We start from the raw sequence: 25,524 nt of genomic DNA on the forward strand, positions 1-25,524 counted from the left end.
ATAATAATAAATAAATTAATAAAAAATATTTATCGAAAGTATAATTTAATCGATAGAATATATTTAGAATATAGAATATATTAAATTATTAATTAAAATAATAATTCAATTAATGAATAAAATTTAATAAAAAAATAAATTTGAAATATGTTGTAAATATATATATATGTAAAAAAATATTTATTTCAATTATTTAATTTTTTATTTTATTAATTATTTTATCTTTACATTGAAAAATAATTGAATTATAAATAATAAACATTAATAAAATCAAGTAATTATTTCAAAAAAGTTTATTTGATATTTGATATTATTTAATTAATATAAAAACAAATTATCGTAAAACAATAACCTATCTATAATTTATTATAATATTTAAAATTAAAGAAATATGTAGATTTATGGAAATATTTTTATTTCTTATTTCAAATATTATTTTTTAAAATTGAAAGCAAATATATGTTTAATAAAACAAAAAATGAATTTATGGAATACCTTTACTCTAAAATATGAACTTTTTTCATTTAGAAACGAAATTATTTTATTTAAATAAAATGCGTGGTTAAAATTTGAATAAAAAATATTTAAGTATGTTGAAAATATCGGAATAATTCTAATTCTAAAGAAACACAACAATATAGAGGAAAAAATATATATTATTTGAAAATCGATTTAAAAAATACGCAAGTGTTCACCAAGAAAAAAATTATATTTTGAATAATATGTAAATATTTTATAATATAAAAAAAAAAGAATTTGAAATAAAATAAAATAAATTTGAAAATTCTAGATTTAATATTTAAATTATGAAAAAATACTATTTATAAATAGATTTAATATAAATTAAATATTTATTTTACATTTAATCGCAATAATATTAAAAATTAATTAATATTTTCTATTTTACTATATATACAGTATGACTTCAATATATTATATAATGATAAAGTTAAAAATTGTACATTTGTTTTGTAAGTATCTATTATTATTTAAAACTATATTTTTCTATATTTATATATAGAAAATATATAGACAAATTTTCAAGTATAAAGCTAAAATTAGCTATCTTTCTGATTAGATACGAATGAATTAGCGATAGCTGATTATTTTACATGTAAAAATAAATAAAAAATATAAAATAAATTTTATCATTTAAAAATTAAATTTTCGAGAAAAATGAATTTGAAAATTATATATAAATTTGATTATATATGTATATATATATTCATGTCAATTTTCTCAAAAATAAGAATTTCAATTATGAAATTTTATTTTATAATTGTAAAAAATTTTATAATTGTAAAATATTTATAAAATAACCATCTAACAAATAATTAATTCGTATCTAATCGGAAAATAGCCAGTTTTAGCTTGAAAATTTTGTATTCGAATATGAAACTTTTAATAAAAAAATTTTATTCTATATTTTCGATTTATTTTTTCATTTATAATAAAATCATTTACCATCATATAAATCCTTTATAATATTTATTCGAAAAAATAAAAATATTATTTGCTTTATCAAAAATCTATTTTCCTCAACTTTTTATAAAAATCAAAATTAAAATAGAATTAAAATATTTTATCAAAATTTTTATGTTTCTAATTTTTTTTTTATATATATTTTATAATTCTGTAATATATTATATTATAGTATATATACTACAATATATACATATATGCCTCTGCAACATTCTGTATCACTCAAACGAATACTCTATTAAATAGAAATTCTATATTCTATAATTTTATAGTATTCATACAATGATGTCATATAAACTAATGATGTCATAAACTTTACATCATTCGAATAAAATATTTATTTCTATTCATTTACATCAAATATATTTCTGTTTTTCTCAATTCTACAGAAGTCGGAATTAAAATAGAATCAAGATAGAATTATTCGCAAGAATAAAATTTTAACTCAAAATTTAAAGCACAGTTTGTCTGTATCTGTAAAAATGTAAACGTTATCGGAGTAATGAATAGTGCATTTACGTTCTCGTAAATGTCGAGAGACACGTGGACGAGACGTTCGGCAATTTCTCAAATGGTAAAGTGACGTAACCTTGTTCCCACCGTTAATCGGGTCATTTGAAACGAAGTCGGTTGATTTCTACTTTTGCCCGCCAATTAGCAAGCCGGATGCAATCATGCGCGAATAAATTTCGAGGTGAAGGTAAATATTATGAGAATGAAAAGCGATTTAATCATGGTTAACCGAAAATTATTCATACGATGAACTACGTATGTAATCATAAATTCTTTCTAGAATTTTAATCAAAATGCTGGATAAAATAGTATTTCAAATAAGAAATAAAAATATTTATAGGTTATATTTTTTAAACTTCTGTTTTGATATTATTGATATTAATCAATTTGAAATAATTATTTATTTCTGTATTAATTGAAATATTTATTTAATTTTGTACGAATTTTTATATGAAATATATTTTAATTATTATTTTTTAATAACAATTTGAAGTTGTTATTTGAAATATTTCTTGCATTATAATGTAATGAAATATTTCAATATTATTCTCATCATAAAATATCATGTATCATGAATTGCATTCCTTAACAGGTGGTTGTGAATATGTTTAATTTTCATAATTATATTCTGTATTGTAGAGTAAGCAATTGAAGTGAACAGTAGATTGAACAACAGTAGATTAACCATTTTCAGAAATCATTTCTGTAAATTGAGCGTTATTCAACTAACTTTTTATTTGAAATGCATGCATTTGAAGATAAGAAATCGAAATATAAATGTTTAATAAACAAACGAAGATTATGAGATTAATTAAATTGTATATGTTTTTTATATACATTTTGTTACTTATATAAAAATAATATTTAAAATAATCCTTGAAATGTAAATTTAGAAGCATGAAACATTATTTGAAATAATTATTTTTGATATATCTTTAGAAAATCTTTAGAAGATAACAATTAAGGATTATTATTTCAATTAATTATTTTAATTTATATGCTTAAAATAAATATTTCTAATATACTTGTTTGTATAAATAAAATAAATTTACAAATACTAGGTTATTTAAGATTATTTAAATAAAATATTTCAATTATTATTTTCAATAATTTTTACTTAAAATATATTTAATATTAATTTTTATTGAATACAGAAAAAATTATGAAAAATATTGAATTTATTTGTAGATAATTATTTAATATCTTCTGTCAAGATTTATTTTTATTTTGAAAAATTGATTAAAATTAATATAATAAAATATAGTTTTTTTGAATAAAAAATATAATTCTCATTGAAATATATTGAATATAAAAATATATAAATATATTGAATATTATATTTAATAAAATTAAATAATATTATTTTTTATTATTATTTATATATATACATTTATAATATTATATTTTTATTTTATATGTATATAAAGAGTTTACATTTTTAAAAATGAAATATTATATTTATTTCATTCTATTAAAAATATATTGTTCTATCACGATGAAAAAAAATAAATAGTTTGTAATTTATTTAGCAATTTATTTATTATAAAAAATTAACTTTACTTGCTTTTCACATATCAAACATTTGTAATATCGTAAATATTTGCATTGTTAGCGAACATTTTACAATTAACAAACTATCATTTAATTTAACAAAGATTAATTATCAATCATGTCGATTCGATTTGATAATATTTGCTAATATTTTTTACTTCCATTTATTTAATACTTTTAAAAAGATTCAAAGTTAAATGAAATGTTTATTTAGCCGTAAAAATATCATCATGCAGTAAAGATCTTTTTTACAATATTTATTATTCCACTATCCACTTTCCGGAAGTATTTGCGACAAAGAAAATTCTTCGAAGAATGTACTTTAGACGTATTTATGGTCTTGCACAAAAGAACATAATGGAAAATTGTGATAAAGTCGGATACATGGTTCCCTTTTCTATCTAGTGATGTTTTCTTCGTTTCATCACAATCTCTGACAACATAAATTTTTTCCTAAAGATTTTCCCTTATATATCAACGCAATATAAATCTGCAACTATGCAAACGTATGATATATACGTATATTAATCGCGATTAATTTTTTTAAAATATTTTTCATGATATCTGTGGTATATTTTTCAAAAATAAGATCTCTTATTTAAGATGTAGTGTATAATGTTAATATATATATTATGAAAATTTTCTATTCTGTAGCGGTTGACGCATACGGGTACATCATAAATTTTTTTTAAAAAATATGAAAGATGAAGAAGAGTTTTCGACATATCTAATTTTGCTTATTGCTTATTCAATATAAGCATTATCATTAGTAATATATATAATACACAACTATTTTTTTGTATTTTTCGTTATTTTATAGAATTTTTTCATTTTTTATAGTTTTATATTTATATTTATATTTATATATTTATATTTATTATATAGATTATTATATTATCAAAAATTAATATTCACCATAAAAAATTTCTTTCGATTTTTAATGTGATTTTGAATATTAAAAGAATTAAACTACTAATTTTTAAGTAAAATTTTTGAGCGTTTTTAAAAATTATTTTTTTATTATTGAACATTATATTGATAATAATTATGTAAAAAATAATTATCACTTTCAATGTTTAATATCTATTAGCAACGAATAATTTCTTAGAGCAATTTTTTTAGAGTATATTTTTTACAAATGAATACGTAGAATAACTCTCAATACAATATGTAAAAGAATACTCTCCAGTGCAATTTTCAAATAGAATATTAATTGAGGTTATGTCATTCAGAAGCCATATTTCTCTTAATTTCAGTTTATTTATTGAAATTATAATTGGAATATAAAAATTTAACAGATTATAATAATATCGAATGATATTTCTATATTTTTTTTTTTAGAGTAATAGCAGATTATTATTATTATTTTTTGTAAATATAATGTATCGTAAAATACAAAAAAGAATTTTTTGTCTTTCTTTTTTCATGAAATTATATTCTTTTTTATATTGAATTATATATAATTTTTTTTTTTGATGATATAATCATTGCCAGTATGCAGTTTAATTTTTTTCAATCATCAGAGTCTAATAATTAAAAAAATGCAAAAAATATAAAATATCCAATGCAAAATATACACATTATGATGTTTCAAGGATGGAGCAGATTTTTATCTCAATTCTATTTCTGTAATTATATTCATAAACATCTTAATTTGCATATCCGCAATTTAATTATGATTCTAACTAGAATCTATAATCTATTTTCCCGACTAAAATTGCGTCTAGAATTATTTTTATCTATAATGCTTATATTATATATTATCATTAGAACGCGAATATTTATTTGCGATACATATGCAAAAAATATATATCATTTAAGCACAAAAAAAATATGCAAAAATATACAAAAGCATATTATTTATATATAAAAAATGGAAATATGTACGAAAAATATAGAAATATACTCGGAAAATTTTGTCCAGTGTGCAATATAAGATACGATACATATACGATACATATACGATAATTATAGAATATTATAATTATATAATTAATAAATTATAATAAAATATTTAAAAAAAATTATAAATAAGCAGTATTAATATTAAGTATTAATATAATTAATATAATTAATATAATTATTAATATTAAGTATGAATATTTTGAATATTTTATATTTAAATTATTAATATTAAGTATTAATTATAAATCATATTACTGTAATAATAAATATAACCAATTATTATTAACAATATATTATTACATATTATAACCAAGTACATGAATGATGAAAAGAAATCATCTACGATGAATCGAAATTCAATTTTGTTTTCTATTCCATTAATTTTTCTTATGATTAAATTTTTCATATGATTAAACAAAACTCAAGTTATGTAAAAAAAAAAATTACGAAAAAAATGTCATTTCCATTTTCAAAGTTGCTTACTAGTTATTATTTTTCCAAATATCAAATTTTTCGAATGAATGGCACAAATTTCATTTATTAAAAGGTAAAGTATTATTATATTATATTATATTATTATATTATATATTAAGTATTATAAGTAATATTATAAACTATAATTTCCAATCATTATTTTGTAAAAATTAATTAATCATTTGAAAAACTTTATAAATTGACAAATTATTGTGATATTAGTTCACCATTATATATTTTGGTTGTTTATGTAATGAATCTATGATGTCTCATTATTATAAGATAAATAATTAATATCTTGAATAATTAAGTTAAAATTTTATATTTGGTATCTATCTATTTATTCTCACTGTCCTTAAATTTCAAATGAATCAGTTATCCAATGCGTCTTTTTCAATTTTCTTGTAAAAATTCTTAAATTTACGAGCTAAATAAACATTAATTACGATTCTGTCGTTTAGAAATATTTCTCTAGGCCAAATTACGAAAGAAACGCGTATTAAATTTCGTACAGCACGTAGAACACGAGAGAATGTCTATCGAATAACCAAAACACGAGGAAATGGGCGCCTGTCTGGTCTATGCTAATTCGTCAGTAGACTTGGCTGCCATCTATATCTTGTCAACTGTTCCTTTTCTAACCGTTTTTCTGACATGTGTCTCGTGCACGTTTAAAAAATCACACGCGTTCATTACTGAGCAAACGCCAATCAAACGAATCTCGTTTCTCGAGAAAAATGTGTTTATCAGGAAAAAATATGAGATGGAAATGGAAATATACAAGGTGTCCTAAAATGTGGATAATTGATTAAGAGGGATGAAAAAAATTTGAAATGATTTGAAAATACTAAAAAAAAAAAAAATACTAAAAAATAAGATTTTGATACCATTTCATATAAAATTTAAATCAAATATTATCAAAAATAGGAGATATAAATATAAAAATTATAAAATCATATTTAGTTCATACATCTATGAATTAAGTTTCTTATATACCTTATATTATATATAATATCGTGATTTTAATGTATTATATTATATGATAAAATTTTTAAATTTAATTTTAATATATAATAATAACTATAATAACTATATAACTATAATAACTATAATAACTATAATAACAATAATAACTATTATTTGAAATATTATTTTTTTTATTATATTTCAATAATTTCTTATTTTAGTATTATAGTATTTATAGTATATAGTATTTAGTTATAGTATTTACTTATAGTATTTGTTTAAGTTGATAGGAAAATATATTGTAAAATATATTAAATAAAATATATATTAATATAAATAATGTAAATTAAAATAAATTATTATATTAATATATTAATATAAATTAATATAAATATATAATATAAAAAATATATTAACATCTATTTTGTATTTTTTTTTTATTTTATAAATTTTTAATATATATATTAAATACAACATAATATGTTTAAATATTATTTTAAAAGTTTATTAACAAAACTCTGCATCATTCGAAGAAATAAAAATATCTATTTTTATTTATGCATTTATTTTCTGTAATCTTGTCAATTAAAACGTAATTCTACATGCAACAATAAATCGAAAAAGTAGAATCATTAATCATTATTCATGGAACACCATGTAAATTAATTTTTCTGGATAGCTACAAGATGTTATTCAAAGGAGACATGTGATATGGCGTGGGAGTGCATTCCATGAGTTGAAAAATTAATCTATCGTTATCGAATGATCTTTTTTAAGAATAAAAAAATATTCGAATAAAATATCTCAAGACAATTGAATTATTTAAAAAATAAAATTTCTTTTCTATAATAATTTTTATGGAATATAAAAAGACATATTTTCATTGTCACTTTCAATGGATTCCAGTATTATTATAGTATTAATTATAGTATTAGTATTATTATTAGTATTAGAATTTGAAATATGTTAACAATATCCTTATCGTTATACTTTTTATCACATTGAATTTATTCTGCGGCAATGTTTTATTGTATTCTTCACATTCTAATAATATTATTAATTTCCATAATATCGCAATAAATTTTTTTATATCTTGAAAAATGTTCGTTAATCTTTTTAATTTCACAATAAAAGTTTTCTCAATATTCTTACGTTGTCGGGAGTAAAAATAGTATATTAGTTGGATAATGGAATGTCGAGTTAATAGAACGTTTAGATATCAAGATATTCGGATAATGGATGTTTAGGTAATGAATTCCACAATCTACTACAGTTCGAATTGAAATCGAGATTTATTTGTGATTATGATTTGAAAATTAATTATTGACAAAGAAATAACAAGAAATAACAAATAAAGGAGACAATATTGCAAATAATAAATAGATTATTGCAAATATATAATAATGTTTGATTAATTGTCTCGTGGTTATTTGTTAATTTTTGAAATTAGAACTAATTTTGAAATATGTTTTTAGAAAATAACTTGTATGTATTTATTTTATGTATAGGTTAAGTTAGATTGATTATTATAAATAATTGTAATTACAGTGATATGAAAATATTAAATAAAATAATATTGAATATAAAATAATTAATAATTTAATTATATTATATATTATATTATTTAATATTATGATATTAGTCATTATTTAATAATTGATAATCATAATTAATGATATGATATCGATCTAAATTTAATTTTGTCTTAAACTCATCGACACGAACGATTAATTTCCGTTATTTGTGACTATTTATTTTATGTGATTATTTATATACTTTATATATTGTGACTATTTATATACTATTATATCACATTTTTATATAGATTAATATCCCTCGAAAAACTTAGAATCGAAACACATACGCGATCATCATTCGATTAAATTATCCGATAAGATTTTGCTTCCTATCTCGGGATTTGTTGGATGCAGATTCCGTTTTTATCGACTCTTGAGAAAAAGATTAAATTGCAATACTTACACTTTTTGATGAGGATTGTGCAAATATTGAAACATAGATGAGATTGATATTGAATAACAAGAAATTCTATGAACTTGTCGATGACTCTCCATCTTCTAGTTTTCTAAGAATTTTATTTGTCGTTTCATCATTAAGAATATACGAAGTTTGATAGACACAAAAATCTTATTATTAGTAAAAAACGTTTCAATGTATAATACTTATATAGATATAATAATTTATTATTATTATTATTATTGTTATTGATTAAATTCCGTAATACTGAATAAACAATTAATAAAAATATGTTTTAATATTATTTGTTTGTTGCACAAACAATAAGAAATAATCAATAAGAAAAATTATAATTAAACATATTGAAAGAAAAATTATAATTAAACATATGAATAGAAATTTTATAAAGAAATTACAACAAACAAATTTCTTAAAAACAAAAAATATTTCTTATTTATATATTTATTAATATAAATCAAAATATTAGAATATTGAAATTTTTATTTCGAATTTTATTTTATTTTTGGTGCTAAGACGATTATTTTAGGTTAAACAAGAAATTATTAAATATATTATTAGAATATAAAAATGAGAGAATTATTGATATAAATCTTTTTTGAATTATTAATACAAAGCTTTTACTACATCATTTAATGTATCACTGCATGAATAGATGCAATACTAATAACACAAACATAAAAATGACAAAACAAAAAGAAAGAGAATCGCATAGACACAATATTTAAAACAACAGCGACGCCTGTTATATATTTTTCTTACTACGCATATAGCGATCATAAATTCATCACAAATTCATCCAATCATCCATCTTGTATTAATAAGTGTATACATATAATTCACCCACAATCAATTTCAATTATTTATAAATCAAGTTGTTTGTAAATCAAGGTAAAACATAATCTTCATAAATGATTATTTATTTTATCATATATATAATTTTTTAAAATAAAGTTCCGAAAAATCCTAGTAATCAATTGGATCAATAAGAATTTGAAGAATTGTTACGAGAGAAAGACTATTCAAGATATAAAATTTCAACTAATTATTGCGAAATATTAACAAAAGAAACTTTTTTATATATATTGATAATCTATTTATATATTATTAATATAACTATCTTCACTGTAATAATTATTGTTATCGATTGTTGAGTGCTATAATATCTTATCCTAACCTAATTCAACTCAAATCTAGTGAATAACGGATAATAATAATTGAATGTTTTTAATTTTTTAATAATTATGATTTTTCGGCTATCGAAATTAAAATATAAATAAAATAAATTAAAATAAAACTAGTAATAAAGAAATAAAGAAACTGTGTGATCTGATTACAAAATATCTTGCAGAATTACAAGATATACGAAAAATTATTACACAGACATATTTGTTATGTTAATATATTTTATAATTGTCATGTCACTGAAATTTTATATATTCTATAAATATTCTAACATTCTATAATATAAATATAGAGATTGATACTGTTATTATAAAGGTTGATGTTGTTATTATAACATTATTGACTACTCAATAATCGAACACGATTGTATTAATAATATTTGGATATCAAATATTCAATGTATTAATCACGTATATAGTATAATATTCAATATGTAGTGAAAGTTTTTTATTAATATCTTAGAAAATAATAATTAAAGTTTCATATTTAGAATCTAACTTTCTTCCAAATAACTTTCAAATTTTGTGTCGATTACTTTCACAATTTACCAGAGTTTTTCGAAACTACAATTTTTTTCTATCACAAAACGAATTATGTAGACATTTTCTTGGTTACTCAATAAAAGCATCGCAACATGTTTCTTTACCTCACATCATCAACTGATTGCAGAAATCCACATGGAATTCGCTTATTTTTACTAGGAATGCGCGGTCGCGTTGAAAGAATGAAGAATGGAGGGAGAAGAAGCGAAGGAGGAAGAAGAGGGTCATTGACGTGATGCTGGAAAAAGGCGGGCGATAAAATTAAGCTCTTACGAGTCGTTTCATTCGAAAAATGGTAAATACTGAAGATATTGTTTTCGATAAAATATCTTATTATTACGTATCATCATTTCATTGAATATATGCTATAATTTATAAAATATTTGCTATAATTTCCTTTGAAGCAATGAATTAATTTACTATTGAATTAGAACCGAGACATATCCATTCAGAATATAGAAATATTTCTATATATATATTTTATTTCAATTTGTTTTCAAATATACTGATTTAAATATATTTTTTATATATTTTCCATATTTTCTTCCTCTTATTATTATCATTATTATCGATATTTCAACAAATTGGGAATCACTGTTATAAAATAAATAATATTTTCAATTACTTCATATTTTTTTCATAATTTTTAAAAAGTTAATTCAGTTTTCAATAACTAAATTCCTGAATCACAGTTCTATAAAAAATTATATGTTTAAAGGAATCAAAAGGAATTTATATTTTAAAATAATAATTCAATTATTTCTTTTTTAATTTTTAAAGATTAATTTTATAATAATTATATAATATATAATATAGCAATATAATTATATTAAAATAAAAGCTAAAAAAACTAAAAATGATTATAATAATTTCAAAAAACATGCAACACAAATTGAGAACCATTCTTTTAAAATAATATAATTATATTATATTATTTATATATATATTATATTATTTATATTATATATTATATATATTATAATATTATAATATACTCCATGTTTTCTTAATTTTTAAAAATTTATTCTCCAATAACTGAATCGTTTCCCTTTTAAGAGAGAATTATTACTTAAATACTATAATTCTTAAAATACTAATTCAATTAACTTACCAATTTTTTTTTAATTTTTAAAAAAATTAATTAATTCTTCACTAATTAGACTATTACATTATTCCTAGAAAGCATTGTGAACATTTATAAATCGTCTATAATAAAATTGTATATAAAATAAAAAAAAAACTTGCAAACGATGATTTTTCATCTACTCTTTAGATTAAAATCATATATCTATCTAAATGTCACAAAAACTTGAGCACTTCACTGAATCCTATAGCCTGTTAATTGAATCTCGTGTCGCTGAGCCGACGATTGATGTCACAGACGGTGAAATATACCGACCATCAGCCTTGGAGAATAGAAAACATGGTCGTGACCGTAGAGCAACGATTTATGTTATAGGGTGCATAAATCTCGAATTATCGCGTACTTGTTCACATCAATGAAATCTGGACCAAATTGAACGCAGTCGAATTCTACTTTGAAGTTTATAACTTTCTTTGAGTTGTGTATGTATACAATATGTACAGTTTATAAATTAATCTTTGATTATATAATTCGATCATGATCGTGCGAACCGGCTACAAACTCCTTGCACGATTTCCTCAGAAACGATTTTTGCGCGTAATCAACTCGCGAAATTAGGGGGTCATAGTAATTGCGTTCGTACCGAGAACTTTAAAACTTTAAATTCGTTTTATGGCGAACGAAGTCGAGAAGAAAGAAAAAGAATGTTATTTTTATTTTTATTTTCAATCGTCGAAATATTTCACGCACGTAGAAATACAATCCGACACAAAATTTTTCGTACATTATTTCACGAAGAAATTTATCTAACTTAAAAATTTTAATTTTAATAAAAATTAAGATACATATGAAATTTGAAATTATTATGCTGTTTTTTTGTAAAATTTTATTAAAAGATCTTAAATGAAAGATATATTCTTGAAAATAACGTTATTATGTATTTATTGTTAAAAAATATTTGTCTTTTTTTTCCATTAAATGATAATATTATCATTATGAGTTATATAGTTATGCAATTATACTTTTATCAAAATTTATTTTTTACATAATTAAGATTAATCACTTGGTGGTCTCTAATAGTGTGTTATTTATAACAAAATATAATATATTTATCAACAAAGATTTTAACAAAATTGATATTTACTTAAACACGAATATATGTCAACGGTTAGTTTTCAAATATTATATATTATCAAGATAACAAATGAAAAAATAATTTAAAATATAAAGTAAAAATTTTATTAGCAGACGACAATAGCAATTAAAATATATTTATTATTATATTAAATTATAATAATAATAATAATTTATTATTATATTAAATTATATTAACCATATTTATTTGAATATATAACAGATATTAATATAAAATCATTTTTTAAATTTTCATTTTTCATCTTGTGAGTTCAAAATATTTCTTTTAATATGATAAATGCAGTAATAAAATCTAAACATTTTATAATAAAAAAAATTAAGAATGAATAAAATTATTTATTGTCAGAAATTCATTTCGATAAATACAATAAATATTTTCTAATATAATTTTGATTAATATTTTTTTTATTTTTTAAAAATTTAAAAAAATAATTAATAATCATGTTCTTAGAAATTTTACTGCAAAATAAAATTAAATCATTCAAAAGTTTTTATATAAATTGTTCACTTTATTTGAGCATTATTTGAGAGAAAAGATTGATTATAAATTTTTGAAAAAAGTACATTAAACAATTTTTAATCAAATTGCTGTATAAATTAATTTTCAGTCACAATTTATATTGAAATTGTTTGACTTGATTAATAATTAATTGATATAATTGTCTAATATAAATGTAGCTTTAATGATTTTGAACCTAATTTAACTTAATCTAACTTAACCTAATCTCTTAAACCTATTTTGCTATCTTTTTATATTTATTTTATCTTTTCTTTTTTTTATAATTAGAAGAATTTAGTCAACACTTGCATCAAAATTTTAACTCAAACTTAAAATGATAAGAATAGACTGAATTTAAAGAAAAAATTTATAGGACAGAAATAAGTTTTTTTCAAAAAAAAAAAAAAAAATATTCATTAACAACCAATCATAATTAAGGATATTAAAATAGTAAAAGATAATAATTTGGAAAGTGAAGATATTACTGTAAAATTGAACAAGATTACATACGAAAACCAAAATTGAACTTATAATCTTATTATAATCGACAATCAAATTATTAAGTAAACATTTACGAATCAAGAAAGTTATACGGGTGCGATCATGTATACTAGATTGGGAACTTTCTTAATTAAATGCAGTGAGTACATTGTTACAACTGTATTGTTCGTGCATCAACAAATATTTTATAAAATAACTAAATTTTATAAAATATATAATATATAATATATATAAATATTTTACTAAAATTTCCAGTTCAAATATCCTCCGTTTTTGTTTAATATATACTTTTATAATATTTTGATAATAGCATTAGAAAAAACGAAAAATGATAATAAAAAAATATATCATTTTCATCTAATTTATCGAAAAAAAATTTTAAGAGAATTTAATGAGTTTTTTGATAATGAGTTTTCAGAGAATTTAAAAAATTTAAAAACTTAAAAAAAATTCAAATTTCCGATTTCAAGAGTTTTGAGATAACTTCTTCAAATTCAAAAATCAAGGTTTTAAGATTTGTCTTTATGATAGAGTCTGATTTTGATATATTACAACCACATAAAAAGAAAACGTAGAAGGAAGACATATTTACGATCTTAAGATCACTTCTCCGGGTATTCTAGTGATCTCGAAGATAGAAAACCGTAATGGAGTTGTTTACGGTCGCTTGGAGAGAATGAACTTGGAGGATTCCAGCATCTCTTAAGATAGAGGAGAAAGAAAAAAAAAAAGACAGATCTTTCATCTGCCCCATATATCTTCCCTCGCTGTGACTATTCCTTATCAGCTGGCTCGATTATTTGATAGCGGAATTGGTCATTACTTTGGCCCAACTTTGCTCGGATAATTCTCTAAGAAATCTTTTCGATCATTTTGTTAGAAAACCACAAGTAATATAATAAATATTTTTATTATTTAATTTCTCTATTTTCTAAAGAATTTGAAGTCTGTTTATAATTAAATAATATGTAGAATGTTTTTTTCTATTAAAAAAGCATGATTTATAAAAAAATAAGAGATATTTTATGAAATATTTATTTTTTAAATTTATATTATATCTTTATTCAAAAATAAATAATTCAATTTAAGAGAAAATGCATTTATATTTATTAAATATTAAATATCACTATATATTTACTAACAAAGAGATTATGAAAAAATAAATATTACTATTCCATTTAAATTTTTTCTATATAATTCTTTTCTCTTTTTCACTAAATTCAAAATATGATTACAATCTTATAATTTTGTAAGATATTTTATAAAATTTTGATTTTTTAAATGCTATATCTTATTGTATAAATACATATAATTCTATAAGGAAAGTAAATGCACTTGCCATTTATCAAATTTTTGGTTTGTAGTTATATTTATGAAGAAAGTCATAAAAAAATATAAATTATTATATTCAACTTTTTTCCTTTGTGAAGTTTTTTTTTATCATTTATCTTTTTTACTAAAAATGTATAAAACATTCTGTATATAAGTAGTATATATAAAGTACCCGAAGATTTAGTAGAGACGAGTCAACAGTTTTTTATTTTCACGCAAACCAGTCATTTTGAGGTTTCAAATAAATTTACAATTGAACCGATGATATAACTAACTATGTTCGACTATAAGCAAAAAGCTTGCTCGAAGCTTATTCGTTACTCGCAATTTCAGTTCAAATAATGATATTCACGAATAGACATTGAAACACGATGTTGTTCAGGTTATATTTTTTTACTTCGACAATAATAGTTGATCGAATTACCTTTTTTGATAAAATGACCTTGTTCGTTAACATGACAGTTAACTAATAATCGCACAAATTACTGATAAAAGTAACCGTTTATCATTTGACAAAGTCGATACTTTTACTGTCCACACTACACATGCGTCTTTACATGCACCATTATTTTTAATATGACGACTAGAAGTCTAATTTTATGATCATCCAGCGCCCTCTTGCTTCCACGGAATTTAAATATCGTAAATATCACGATATAACATCATTCTTCTTTCTATTTTTAATATCTTTATAAATAAAAAAAAAAAAAAGAAAAGATAAAAAAAAGAAGTCGTTATAATTTTTTATAATATGTACGTTAACGTAATTTTTTTGAAAAAAAAAAAAAGAATAATTGAGCTTTATTAATATTCGATCTATAAAATATACGTGCGAGATATATTATACATATATAATTGATTTTAAAAATATTCGATTTTTCTTAATATTGCATGATTAATTTTTAACCAAATATTTTTTATTTTTTATTTTTTTTAAATTATTGCAAGGACGAATATTATCATTAAGAAATGAAATAACGAATATATATATATAATAAATAGAATGAAACCATTTAGAAATTAATAATATTTAAAATTATTAAAATATTTAAGTATTTAAGTAAAAAATATTTAAGTATTAAATAAAAATTGAAAAAATTATTTGATAAGAAAGATTTTTTCTTTTGAGTCGCAGCATTTGAAAGTCAATTTTTTTTTTTTTAGAATCATATTCTTTTAAATGCATGAAAGACGCAATTAGATATAAATTATAAAAAAATTATTAAATCAGTTTATTAATTCAATCATTAAATCAGTTATGTTAAGAAAATTATTAATTTAATTTAATTTTTGAGATAGTTTTTGATAATTAATTTTGTAGAATTTAGTACATGAAAGACGAGGAAAATAAAATATTATTAGGATATTTTTTCATATCATAAATTTTAAAAAATTGAAGTTAAAATATCTCCTGAACTAATGGTTTTTTGGCATAAATAATTCAATAATTTTGTTTAGAGATTAAGATTATTTGCATTGTTTTGTGCATTTATAAAGATATGATTCTATTTAAAAAAATAAAGTTGACCTACAAATAATCTTTATGACTCAACGTAGAAAAAATCTCTTATATCAAATGATATATTCTATCAAATTATTTAATTTTTCCAAAATATTTCAATATTATATCAATAGAGATATATAGATAAATTTACATATAATATCCTGTATACGTCAAAATGATAGTAAATTGTTTTAATTTAATTTTTAAAATAAACTTAAATTTTATTAATAAAATAAAATTTTATTGATAAAATAAAATAAAATTTTATTTTTTTTATTAATTTTTCATAAAATTTATCAAATATTTAATATGATATTTTTATGACTAACTGTATTTTTTATGATTTGAAATAAACAGGTAAACAGAATAAAATATTACTTTTTCTCCATTTTATGAGTTTGTATTTTCTATTGTTTTTTTTTTCATATTATTTCTTTATTATCTTTTTCATTTTATATTATAATGAGCAAAATCATTTGAACAAACGTGGAAACCTAATATTCTTCATATGTTATTTTTATAAAATTCATAATATATATCTACGTTTCTCAAAAATGTTAGTCATTATATATATTATTATTGTAACACATTTGATTAAAATTAATTTATTAATATTCATTTTTCATAATTTAATAATAACTTTTAATTGAAATAAAAACTGTTTATTTTTTATACAGCTTTAGAAATTTAGTTTTATTATTATTATTATTATTATTTTAATTAATAAAAACCATTAATGTTAATTGTTAATTTAAATTGCTAATAAATAATAATTAATCTAAACATTTTTTTAATTCATCACTTATGTGTTTACATTTTAAAATCAAAAGTATCTTATAGACATATTTCCTTCCTAATACAGTTACATATATTAATTTATTTTTATTATCATTTTAATTTTATTTAAATTATATTAGAATATATGAACATATTTTATATATAAGATATAATAACAAAAATTTATATACGCATTAAAGTTCCAATATTAATTAATTAATTTTCAAAACACACTTTCTTTGAAAATTGTTGCACATTGCACTATGTTCAAAGATTAAAGTAACACGAATCATAAGTCAGAGCTAATCTGGTCACGATAAATTCTTCTGTTGGTCAGATGATGGCGATAAAATTAATTATACGGTCGCTCTGAGTACTTGGTCGATTTTATGGATGGAAATTAATACTTTCTCGTGGCATACTAAACTAGTGTATAATCTGTTAAACTTACGAGTTCGGTAGCTAGTCTTTGAACGAACGTAAATTCAATCACCTCGTTATCGAATTATCAACCATCCAATTTGATTTGTTTTTTTTTTTTATGAAAAGAGAAAGAATTGAAAGCTTTTTTTTTTCATTAGCCAAACTGTCTATAGATTCAATTTCAATCATTCGAAATTATTGGATTTTGAAATTGGGAGATTGATTCATATTTTAATTAGAAATATGTAAAACTAAGAAATTAATTCTACGAAAAAAAAATTTCAAAGTCTTTTCTTTGAAATTTTGAAAAGTTAACTTAAGTTAAACTTTTTGCTAATTTAAAAGAACATTTCAATTTGTATAAATAAATTATAAGAATTTTGTCATAATATGAATTTATTTCTATTTTAATTATTCATATTTTATCTAATCTTTCGATACTTTTCTTTAATTTTGTGATTTAAAAATTCTTGAAATTTTGAAATAAAAAAAAAAATTTATGTTGATAGTTATAAAAATTTTGTAATAAGATTATTTCTATTTTATTTATTTAATTTTCTAATCTAATTTAATTTTTCTTAAAACTTTCTATTAATTTTGTGATATGAAATTCTTAAAATTCTAATATAGAATAATTTTTGTAAATATAATAAATTATTATTTTTGACTGAATAATTATGAACTTAAATTTGAAATATTCCAAATTTTGTTAAGATTTTAATTTGAAATATTATCAATTTGGAAAATTACCAATTTCGAATTTCGAAAATTTAAAAATCAAGTTTTAATCCATTTCTAATTAGATAAGTTATAGTTTTTCAAATTTGAATTTTTTATATCGTTATATTCTATATATTTTATTATTTTATATTTTTCTTTTGAAAAGAAGTGAAAAAAATTTCTAATAAGATGAAAAGATGCTATAAAACTAAAATTTTTTCTTAATAAAATAATATTTCAAGTGTTTCAATTTACTAAAAAAATAAACTAATAATACCATAATTATACTATTAATATTATCAAGTGTCTAAGTATTTTAATGAAATACACATTTTAAAATATTTTTTTTTATGAGATGATATGAAAATGTGCAAAGTGAATAAAATAATTTGATTATTTAAAATATTTCGTTTGTTTTCAATAATACTAAGATTAAAAAGTGCAATTAATAGTGCATTTAATTTTTCAAAACAATTCCTATTATTATCAAAATCAGATGAAATATTCAAAATGATTAAATTATTTAATTCATCGTATATTTACAAATATAATTTAAAATAATATTTTTTTTATAGAATTAAATCATATTCAACAATAAAAATATTAAAAGTAATTTAATTTCAATTCTTATCTAAAAATTTTTCTTATTATTAAATAAGATAAAATATCAAAATTATTTTGTTTATCCTATAGATTCGTTATTTCTTTATATAACTAGATAAATATTATTTTAAAAAATTTATTTACAATTCTGTTCTTGTGGCAGAAATGAAAATATCTGCATATGCAAATGCAAAAAAATGTAAATATTTAATATTTTATGCATTTACATACCGCATAAAAAACAATATTTTTTGGTCTGAAAAATCATTTTTTAAATATTAAGCAAACTACTCAGCAAATTCTCATTTTATTATCGCAATATCGAGGAAATTTTTCGAAAACAGCGCGTTATGTTTAATTTGTTGCTTATAAAAAGTGCTTATTTGTTGCTTATATAAAACATTATTAATTATGTATATTATTGATTATTTCGTTGTGCATGAGAAATTATTATGCGAATAGAAAATGTCATTATTCATTCGTTTGAAACGAAAACTTTTAATGAGATAGTTGATAAATTTAACTTATACGTCCTCTGAAAAAAAAAAATTAACAATTATCATTTTCTGCCATTTTAAATTTATTTACACTTTGGTTAAAAAAAATTTTTTTTTTTTTTTAGAATTTTTAACCTTAAAATTCAAATATTTTGAAGAGATGGATTAGAAAATTTTTTTATCAAGAATTTAATAAACTGATGAAATTATTATTATTGATATTTTATTTTATTTTATTACTGAAATTAGACGTAAATTAATCAAAGATTTTTTTTTATTTAAAGAAAGTATTTAGAAGAGTATTTAAAGAAAATAGATTAAAAAATTGTTTTGTCAAAAATTTATAAAATTCAAAGAAATTATTATTGATATTTTTAACGATAATTTATAATTAATAAAAAATTAAAAGACGATTCAATTAAGAGAAAGAATAAAAGGATGATAAAAAATTTTTGGTCAGTGACATATGATAAAAGAAGAGAATCAATTTTTCAAACATGAGTTAACTCTACGACAGATCGTAAATCATAATATATTACGATATAATTCTGTGTGAGACACGCAAAATTCCATGTTATTTATTAGAGAAGAAATATTAATCTTATAATTTAGAGCTTTCAAAAGAATAATAATATTGGCATTGGACCAGTGATTTATTCTAAAAATATTGTCTTTTTCGTAAAAGATCAGATTAAAATCGTTGATGTTTTAAAAAATTATTTTTCATCGATTTATCTATGTTCTTCGTAAAATTATAATAATGAATATTTTCCAAAATTGTAAATAAAATAGTACTAATGAATATTTAAAATAAGATTTATAATTTCTAATTTATTTTATAATAATATAAAACAAAATTTAAATTTCAATGTTAAAATATTTAGATGTAATATCATATTAACATTATTCATATATTAATAAATATTTTTAAAAGATTTATTGTTTTTGGATTTATTTAGTACAAAACAAATTTCATTTCCTTACAATTTTATCATTTATGAAAGAACATCTTTATCATCTTATGATTTTGGTAACAAGTAAAATAATTAAATAAAATTATTAAATAATAATTTAAATAATAAATATTTAAATAATAATTTTTATATCTTTCTCAAATATATGAATTTTTAAGTATCCTTTATATGTATATGTAGTATAATATATTATACTAATATATTTATTTATGCATGGTACCTATATAATGTTTATTTAAAATATGTCGCTTATTTTTAAATATTTTTACAAATTTGTAGAAGACTTCACATATCCTCTATTATATTCTATTATATCCTCTAATGTAACCGATGTTACATTAAATATAATAATATACACTTAACATTTTCTACATCTATAATACACAATTATATATTCTGAGAACTGAGAGTAATAAATATTATAGGAGTAAAACAGAAAAAAGAGATTGCACGAATACAATTCTTTATATGGAAATATGTTTGTTTTTGGAAATATTGTTAATATTGTTAAATAAATTATTATTGAGTCTGTGTTTATTAATACTTTGTCACCAGATCATATGTTAAATCATGATTAGGAAAATTTTCATTTTTATTTGTAATTTACATATTATTTATAGAAAACAAAAAAGTCTATGCATTAATTACGGGCCATTGATTATTCAAAATTAAAATTTTGCAAATTTTTTGCAATGATATAAAGGGACATTTGTATTAAAAATATTTAATAAAAAATTTTATTAAATAATTTAATAAAAATGTAAATATATAAATTTAGATATTTTTTAACTATAATTTCAAAAGATTGCTGATCGATCCAAAATTTGAAGAGACTATTAAGAGAGAAAGGATGGATCTAAAATTTAAAAATTTTAGTTTTTATTTACTTTATTTACTACTTTTTGAGATATTATAAAGAACTTTCTTAATTTTTATTGGTATATAATAGCCTTTGTTATAAACTGCCGTTATTTTTAAGTCTTGATAACGTCTACTATAGATTTTAGTATTCATAGGATTAACTTTTCATTTCATTAAAAATTTTTTCTAAATTATTTTTCAAGAAGTTAAATATATTTGATTTACCAAATGTCATATATAAGTATATAAATGTCATAAATGTCATATATGATAAGTTAGAAATTAGAAAAAAACTAATTTATATATAAAAGTATTTGGCATGCAAATGTGATAATTGCTGTTTTCAATAAAAACAATCTCATAATTGAGATATTATGTAATAGGATTAGAATTTAAATACAGTTGCTTGAAAGAGACTAAAAAAGAAAATAATAAAAAATATATAAAATAAATATATAAAATATATAAAAAAAATAATAAAAAAGAAAATACATTTTTGGAAAATTATAATCTATTTGCAAATTTAGGATTTAATTTCAAATTACAATTACAAATTATAATTGACAGAAAAATAAGCCTGTTTATATCAGTTGGCGAAGAAATATTATTATTAATAATAAATTATACATATTCGAAATATATAATTATAATTTATTTACAAATTAAAATTGTAAATTATAATTGATCTGACACAAGCAGATAATTAAACGTCAATTATATGCATTCATTAAAACGTTAACTAAAAGTAGAAAAAAAGTGTATTAGGTAAGACATAAATGTACTTACAATCAGATGCAAAAATATTCGACTAGAAAAATCATGTACTAGAAAAATCATCTATTTAAAAATTCTGATTTTAACTGAAAATTTATATATAAGAGTATAATGAAATGTTTTAATTTCAATTTTTTAAATATTTATTTATATAATTTTTTAAAATAAAAGAAATTTTAGTTTTTCTAATTAGAAATTGTAATTTTTATTTTATGTTGAAATTTTGTGAATATATGCACAATTGATTATATATATTATGCAGCAATAAAAATATGATTTTAATGAGATAAAATCTACAATTAAAATTTTAATATTTTTTTGTTTTTTTTTTTTTAGTATTATTTCGTAATGGTACAAGAGCAAAATTTTAAATTATGAAATATTTAATTTTTAATATATTATTATTCTGTCATGTTGTATGACATATGCTTGAATTTGTTTTGAAACATAATGTAAAAAAACTTATTTAATTTAAAATTTATCAAATTTATTATTATAACAAAATTTATTTAATTTATAAATATTAAATTTATTTAATATATTCTATTTAAAATATTAAAAATCATTTTGAAATTTCCAAAAAATTTACAATTACAAAAAAATTATATGAATCATTATAGTAATAAATACAATACAACTTTTTCTATCATTTTTTTATTTATATGTTAAATTTTAATAATTTTATTCTGTATATTTTTTTTCTAGAAAAACATGAGATAGTAATAACACTCTATATATAAATATTTAATAGAATTAAAATTTTTGAAATGAGGAAATTTCTTTATGAAGACAAATACTTTTGCTCTTGACTGTACATACTTATATTACTATATATTTCTTAATGGAACGGAAATTGACAAAACGTCAAAATATGATGATCAAAGAGATTAAATCGCGTTGAAATGATTTATCAATTATTGTGTGATACATCATTGAAACATCGTAGTTTAAATGATTGCATCTATGCAGAAAGCTGGTCAACAATGACGTTATAACGAGCTTTGTTAACGAGCTGCCGCTTCAACCAGTTGTATCGAGAATTATATGACGTCCATGTGTCATGTGGCTGATGATTTACAATTGCTCGTGAATCTCAACTACTCGTTATTATGTATCATTGTGACTACCATGGTGGTCCCATTTTTGAACCATAGAAATTTGCTAGTTCATTATTGATGGAATATGAAATATAGAATATAAATTATTAAATAATTAAATAATAAATAATAAAAAAATAAATATATAATTCAAATTTTATTAATTTGAATAAATATTTGAAAATCATTATAAATATAAAATATAAAATTATATCTTGAATAATCTCATTATAATTATCAAAAATAATTATTATATCTCAAATTACAAAATCATCATGTTCTGTTTTTTCAATATAACCTTAACCTCAAATTAATCCAGATAAGAATATAAAAACCAATTCATCAAAACTAAAAATCTGATTTTGACCGAAAATTTATTTACAAGATAAAAATTCATGGTCCGTTCAACGAAACAATGAATAACTCGGTATTGAATGATCATTTAATCGAAATTTTTGGTCTGCCATTCTATGCACTCGTGAAATTTCCGACATTATTAAATTCCATGCTACTTTGAATCTCATTAGCCTTCCTCGGGAATAGAGAGGTACATACGAATAACCATTATATACGTACATACACTGGGTTATACACCAACTGTACACAGAATTTGCACGAAAGTTGGCTTGCATTTACCAAACTGTCGCGACAAACGAGGAATACATAATACAATAGACGAGAACCACGTGTTTCTTGTACCTAATTATTGTAATTTCGCGATGAGACAATTGATGCATAAGTTATATAATTTTAATAGCCGATTAACGTATAGTCATCACTTTTTTACAGGGACAGGAATTTTTGAGGTTATGAGTATTTTTATGCGTGAGACGTTTAACATTCGATGAATTTAGGGATATGTAATAGTTACTCGATAGAGGGCGCATATTCATTGTCGATATTTTCTGAAAGTAAAGTTCAGTATTAAGCCATTGAAAAAATAATTACTTAATAAAAACTAGATTAAAATTTCGAATAAAGTTATTTTAAATAATTACTTCATTTAAAAATGTTTAAATAAATAACATTAAATAACTTTATTATTATTCGCTATTATAGTTGATCCGTTCTTCAATTAACTTCACTTAACTTCAATTGTTATTGTTGTTCAATAAAATTAAGAAAATTTGGCTTTTTTGCTTGAGTCTTAAACATGTCTTTTAATATATATATAATAAGAAGCGAGTATTTATTGTTTAATAATTATGTAGGATAAGATTTAAGTCAATGATTTCAAAACGCTTTTTTTTTATAATTATAAATTAGTTTTTCCAAGATATACTTAAATATAGAATGATATTTATGATATGAAAATTTATTCCAACAAAAATTATGAGATGAAATAAATGATACTGAAAATATGTTTATGAATGTTTTATTATATTGAAATAAAAACTTTCATATTCATTTAAATAAAAAAATATATATATAAAAACAATCAAACATCAATCTTTTTCATGTCACTCATATCACCTGAAAAATTATTTTTCAAAAAAAAATTTTATATAATATTTCTTAAAAAAATTCATTATTCAATACACTGGAAATATTAAAAAATCTCAATATCATATAAAAACCGATATTTTATTACGCTAAAATTACTGTTTAAATATCTCTTACATTTATTCTCACCTATAGAAAATATCATCTATTAATTCTTAATGGGCCATCTTATCTCAACTTTTCATTTCGTTTCTCTGTTCATTAAACTTTAATCGATAAGTTATAATTAAAAAACGAGCATAAAAGCGATTAAAGGACGAGAAATAGGCTTTGAATTGCAAATTATGCTTGTACTTGTGGAATCTTTATTAAATCGATAACCGTGACTCCTGTGAAATTTGCCTGGGGGAATCTTACGTCTCGAATGATGGCGGAAGTTCTCTTCCGGTGGAAGGTGAGCATCAGCCGTTTTAATCCCAATACAAACGTAAAATTCAATATTCCCTTTGATGACTTTATCTCCTCATTTATACATAACCTTCTTGTGCTTGTATTTCGATCTTCTCGAGATGAAAACGAGACGACGCGTCGTTCACTTGTACTAGCAGATTCATTTATTTAATTATTAATTCGTAGATATCTTTTAGTTCAGGCAACAAGGAAAATAGTA

The 25,524-nt window shown here is 20.1% G+C and overlaps 1 protein-coding gene across 2 annotated transcripts in view; it reads left to right on the forward strand.

Annotated features, from left to right (window-relative positions):
* Positions 1-25,524, forward strand: part of LOC122717738 (cardioacceleratory peptide receptor) — an 86,797-nt gene that overhangs the window by 8,445 nt on the left and 52,828 nt on the right. The window contains exon 1 of one of the 2 annotated variants that reach the window (XM_043942108.1): positions 10,866-10,905. The exons of the other annotated variant lie outside the window; for it this stretch is intronic. Coding sequence (XP_043798043.1) covers positions 10,903-10,905 — 3 coding nt within the window. The 5' untranslated portion in view covers positions 10,866-10,902. Of the gene's footprint in view, positions 1-10,865; positions 10,906-25,524 lie in introns of those variants that run through there. 2 annotated transcript variants of the gene reach the window in all.

Source organism: Apis laboriosa, unplaced genomic scaffold (assembly GCF_014066325.1).
Source record: "Apis laboriosa isolate Shangri-la unplaced genomic scaffold, ASM1406632v1 scaffold56_cov145, whole genome shotgun sequence".
NCBI classification, from domain to species: domain Eukaryota; kingdom Metazoa; phylum Arthropoda; class Insecta; order Hymenoptera; family Apidae; genus Apis; species Apis laboriosa.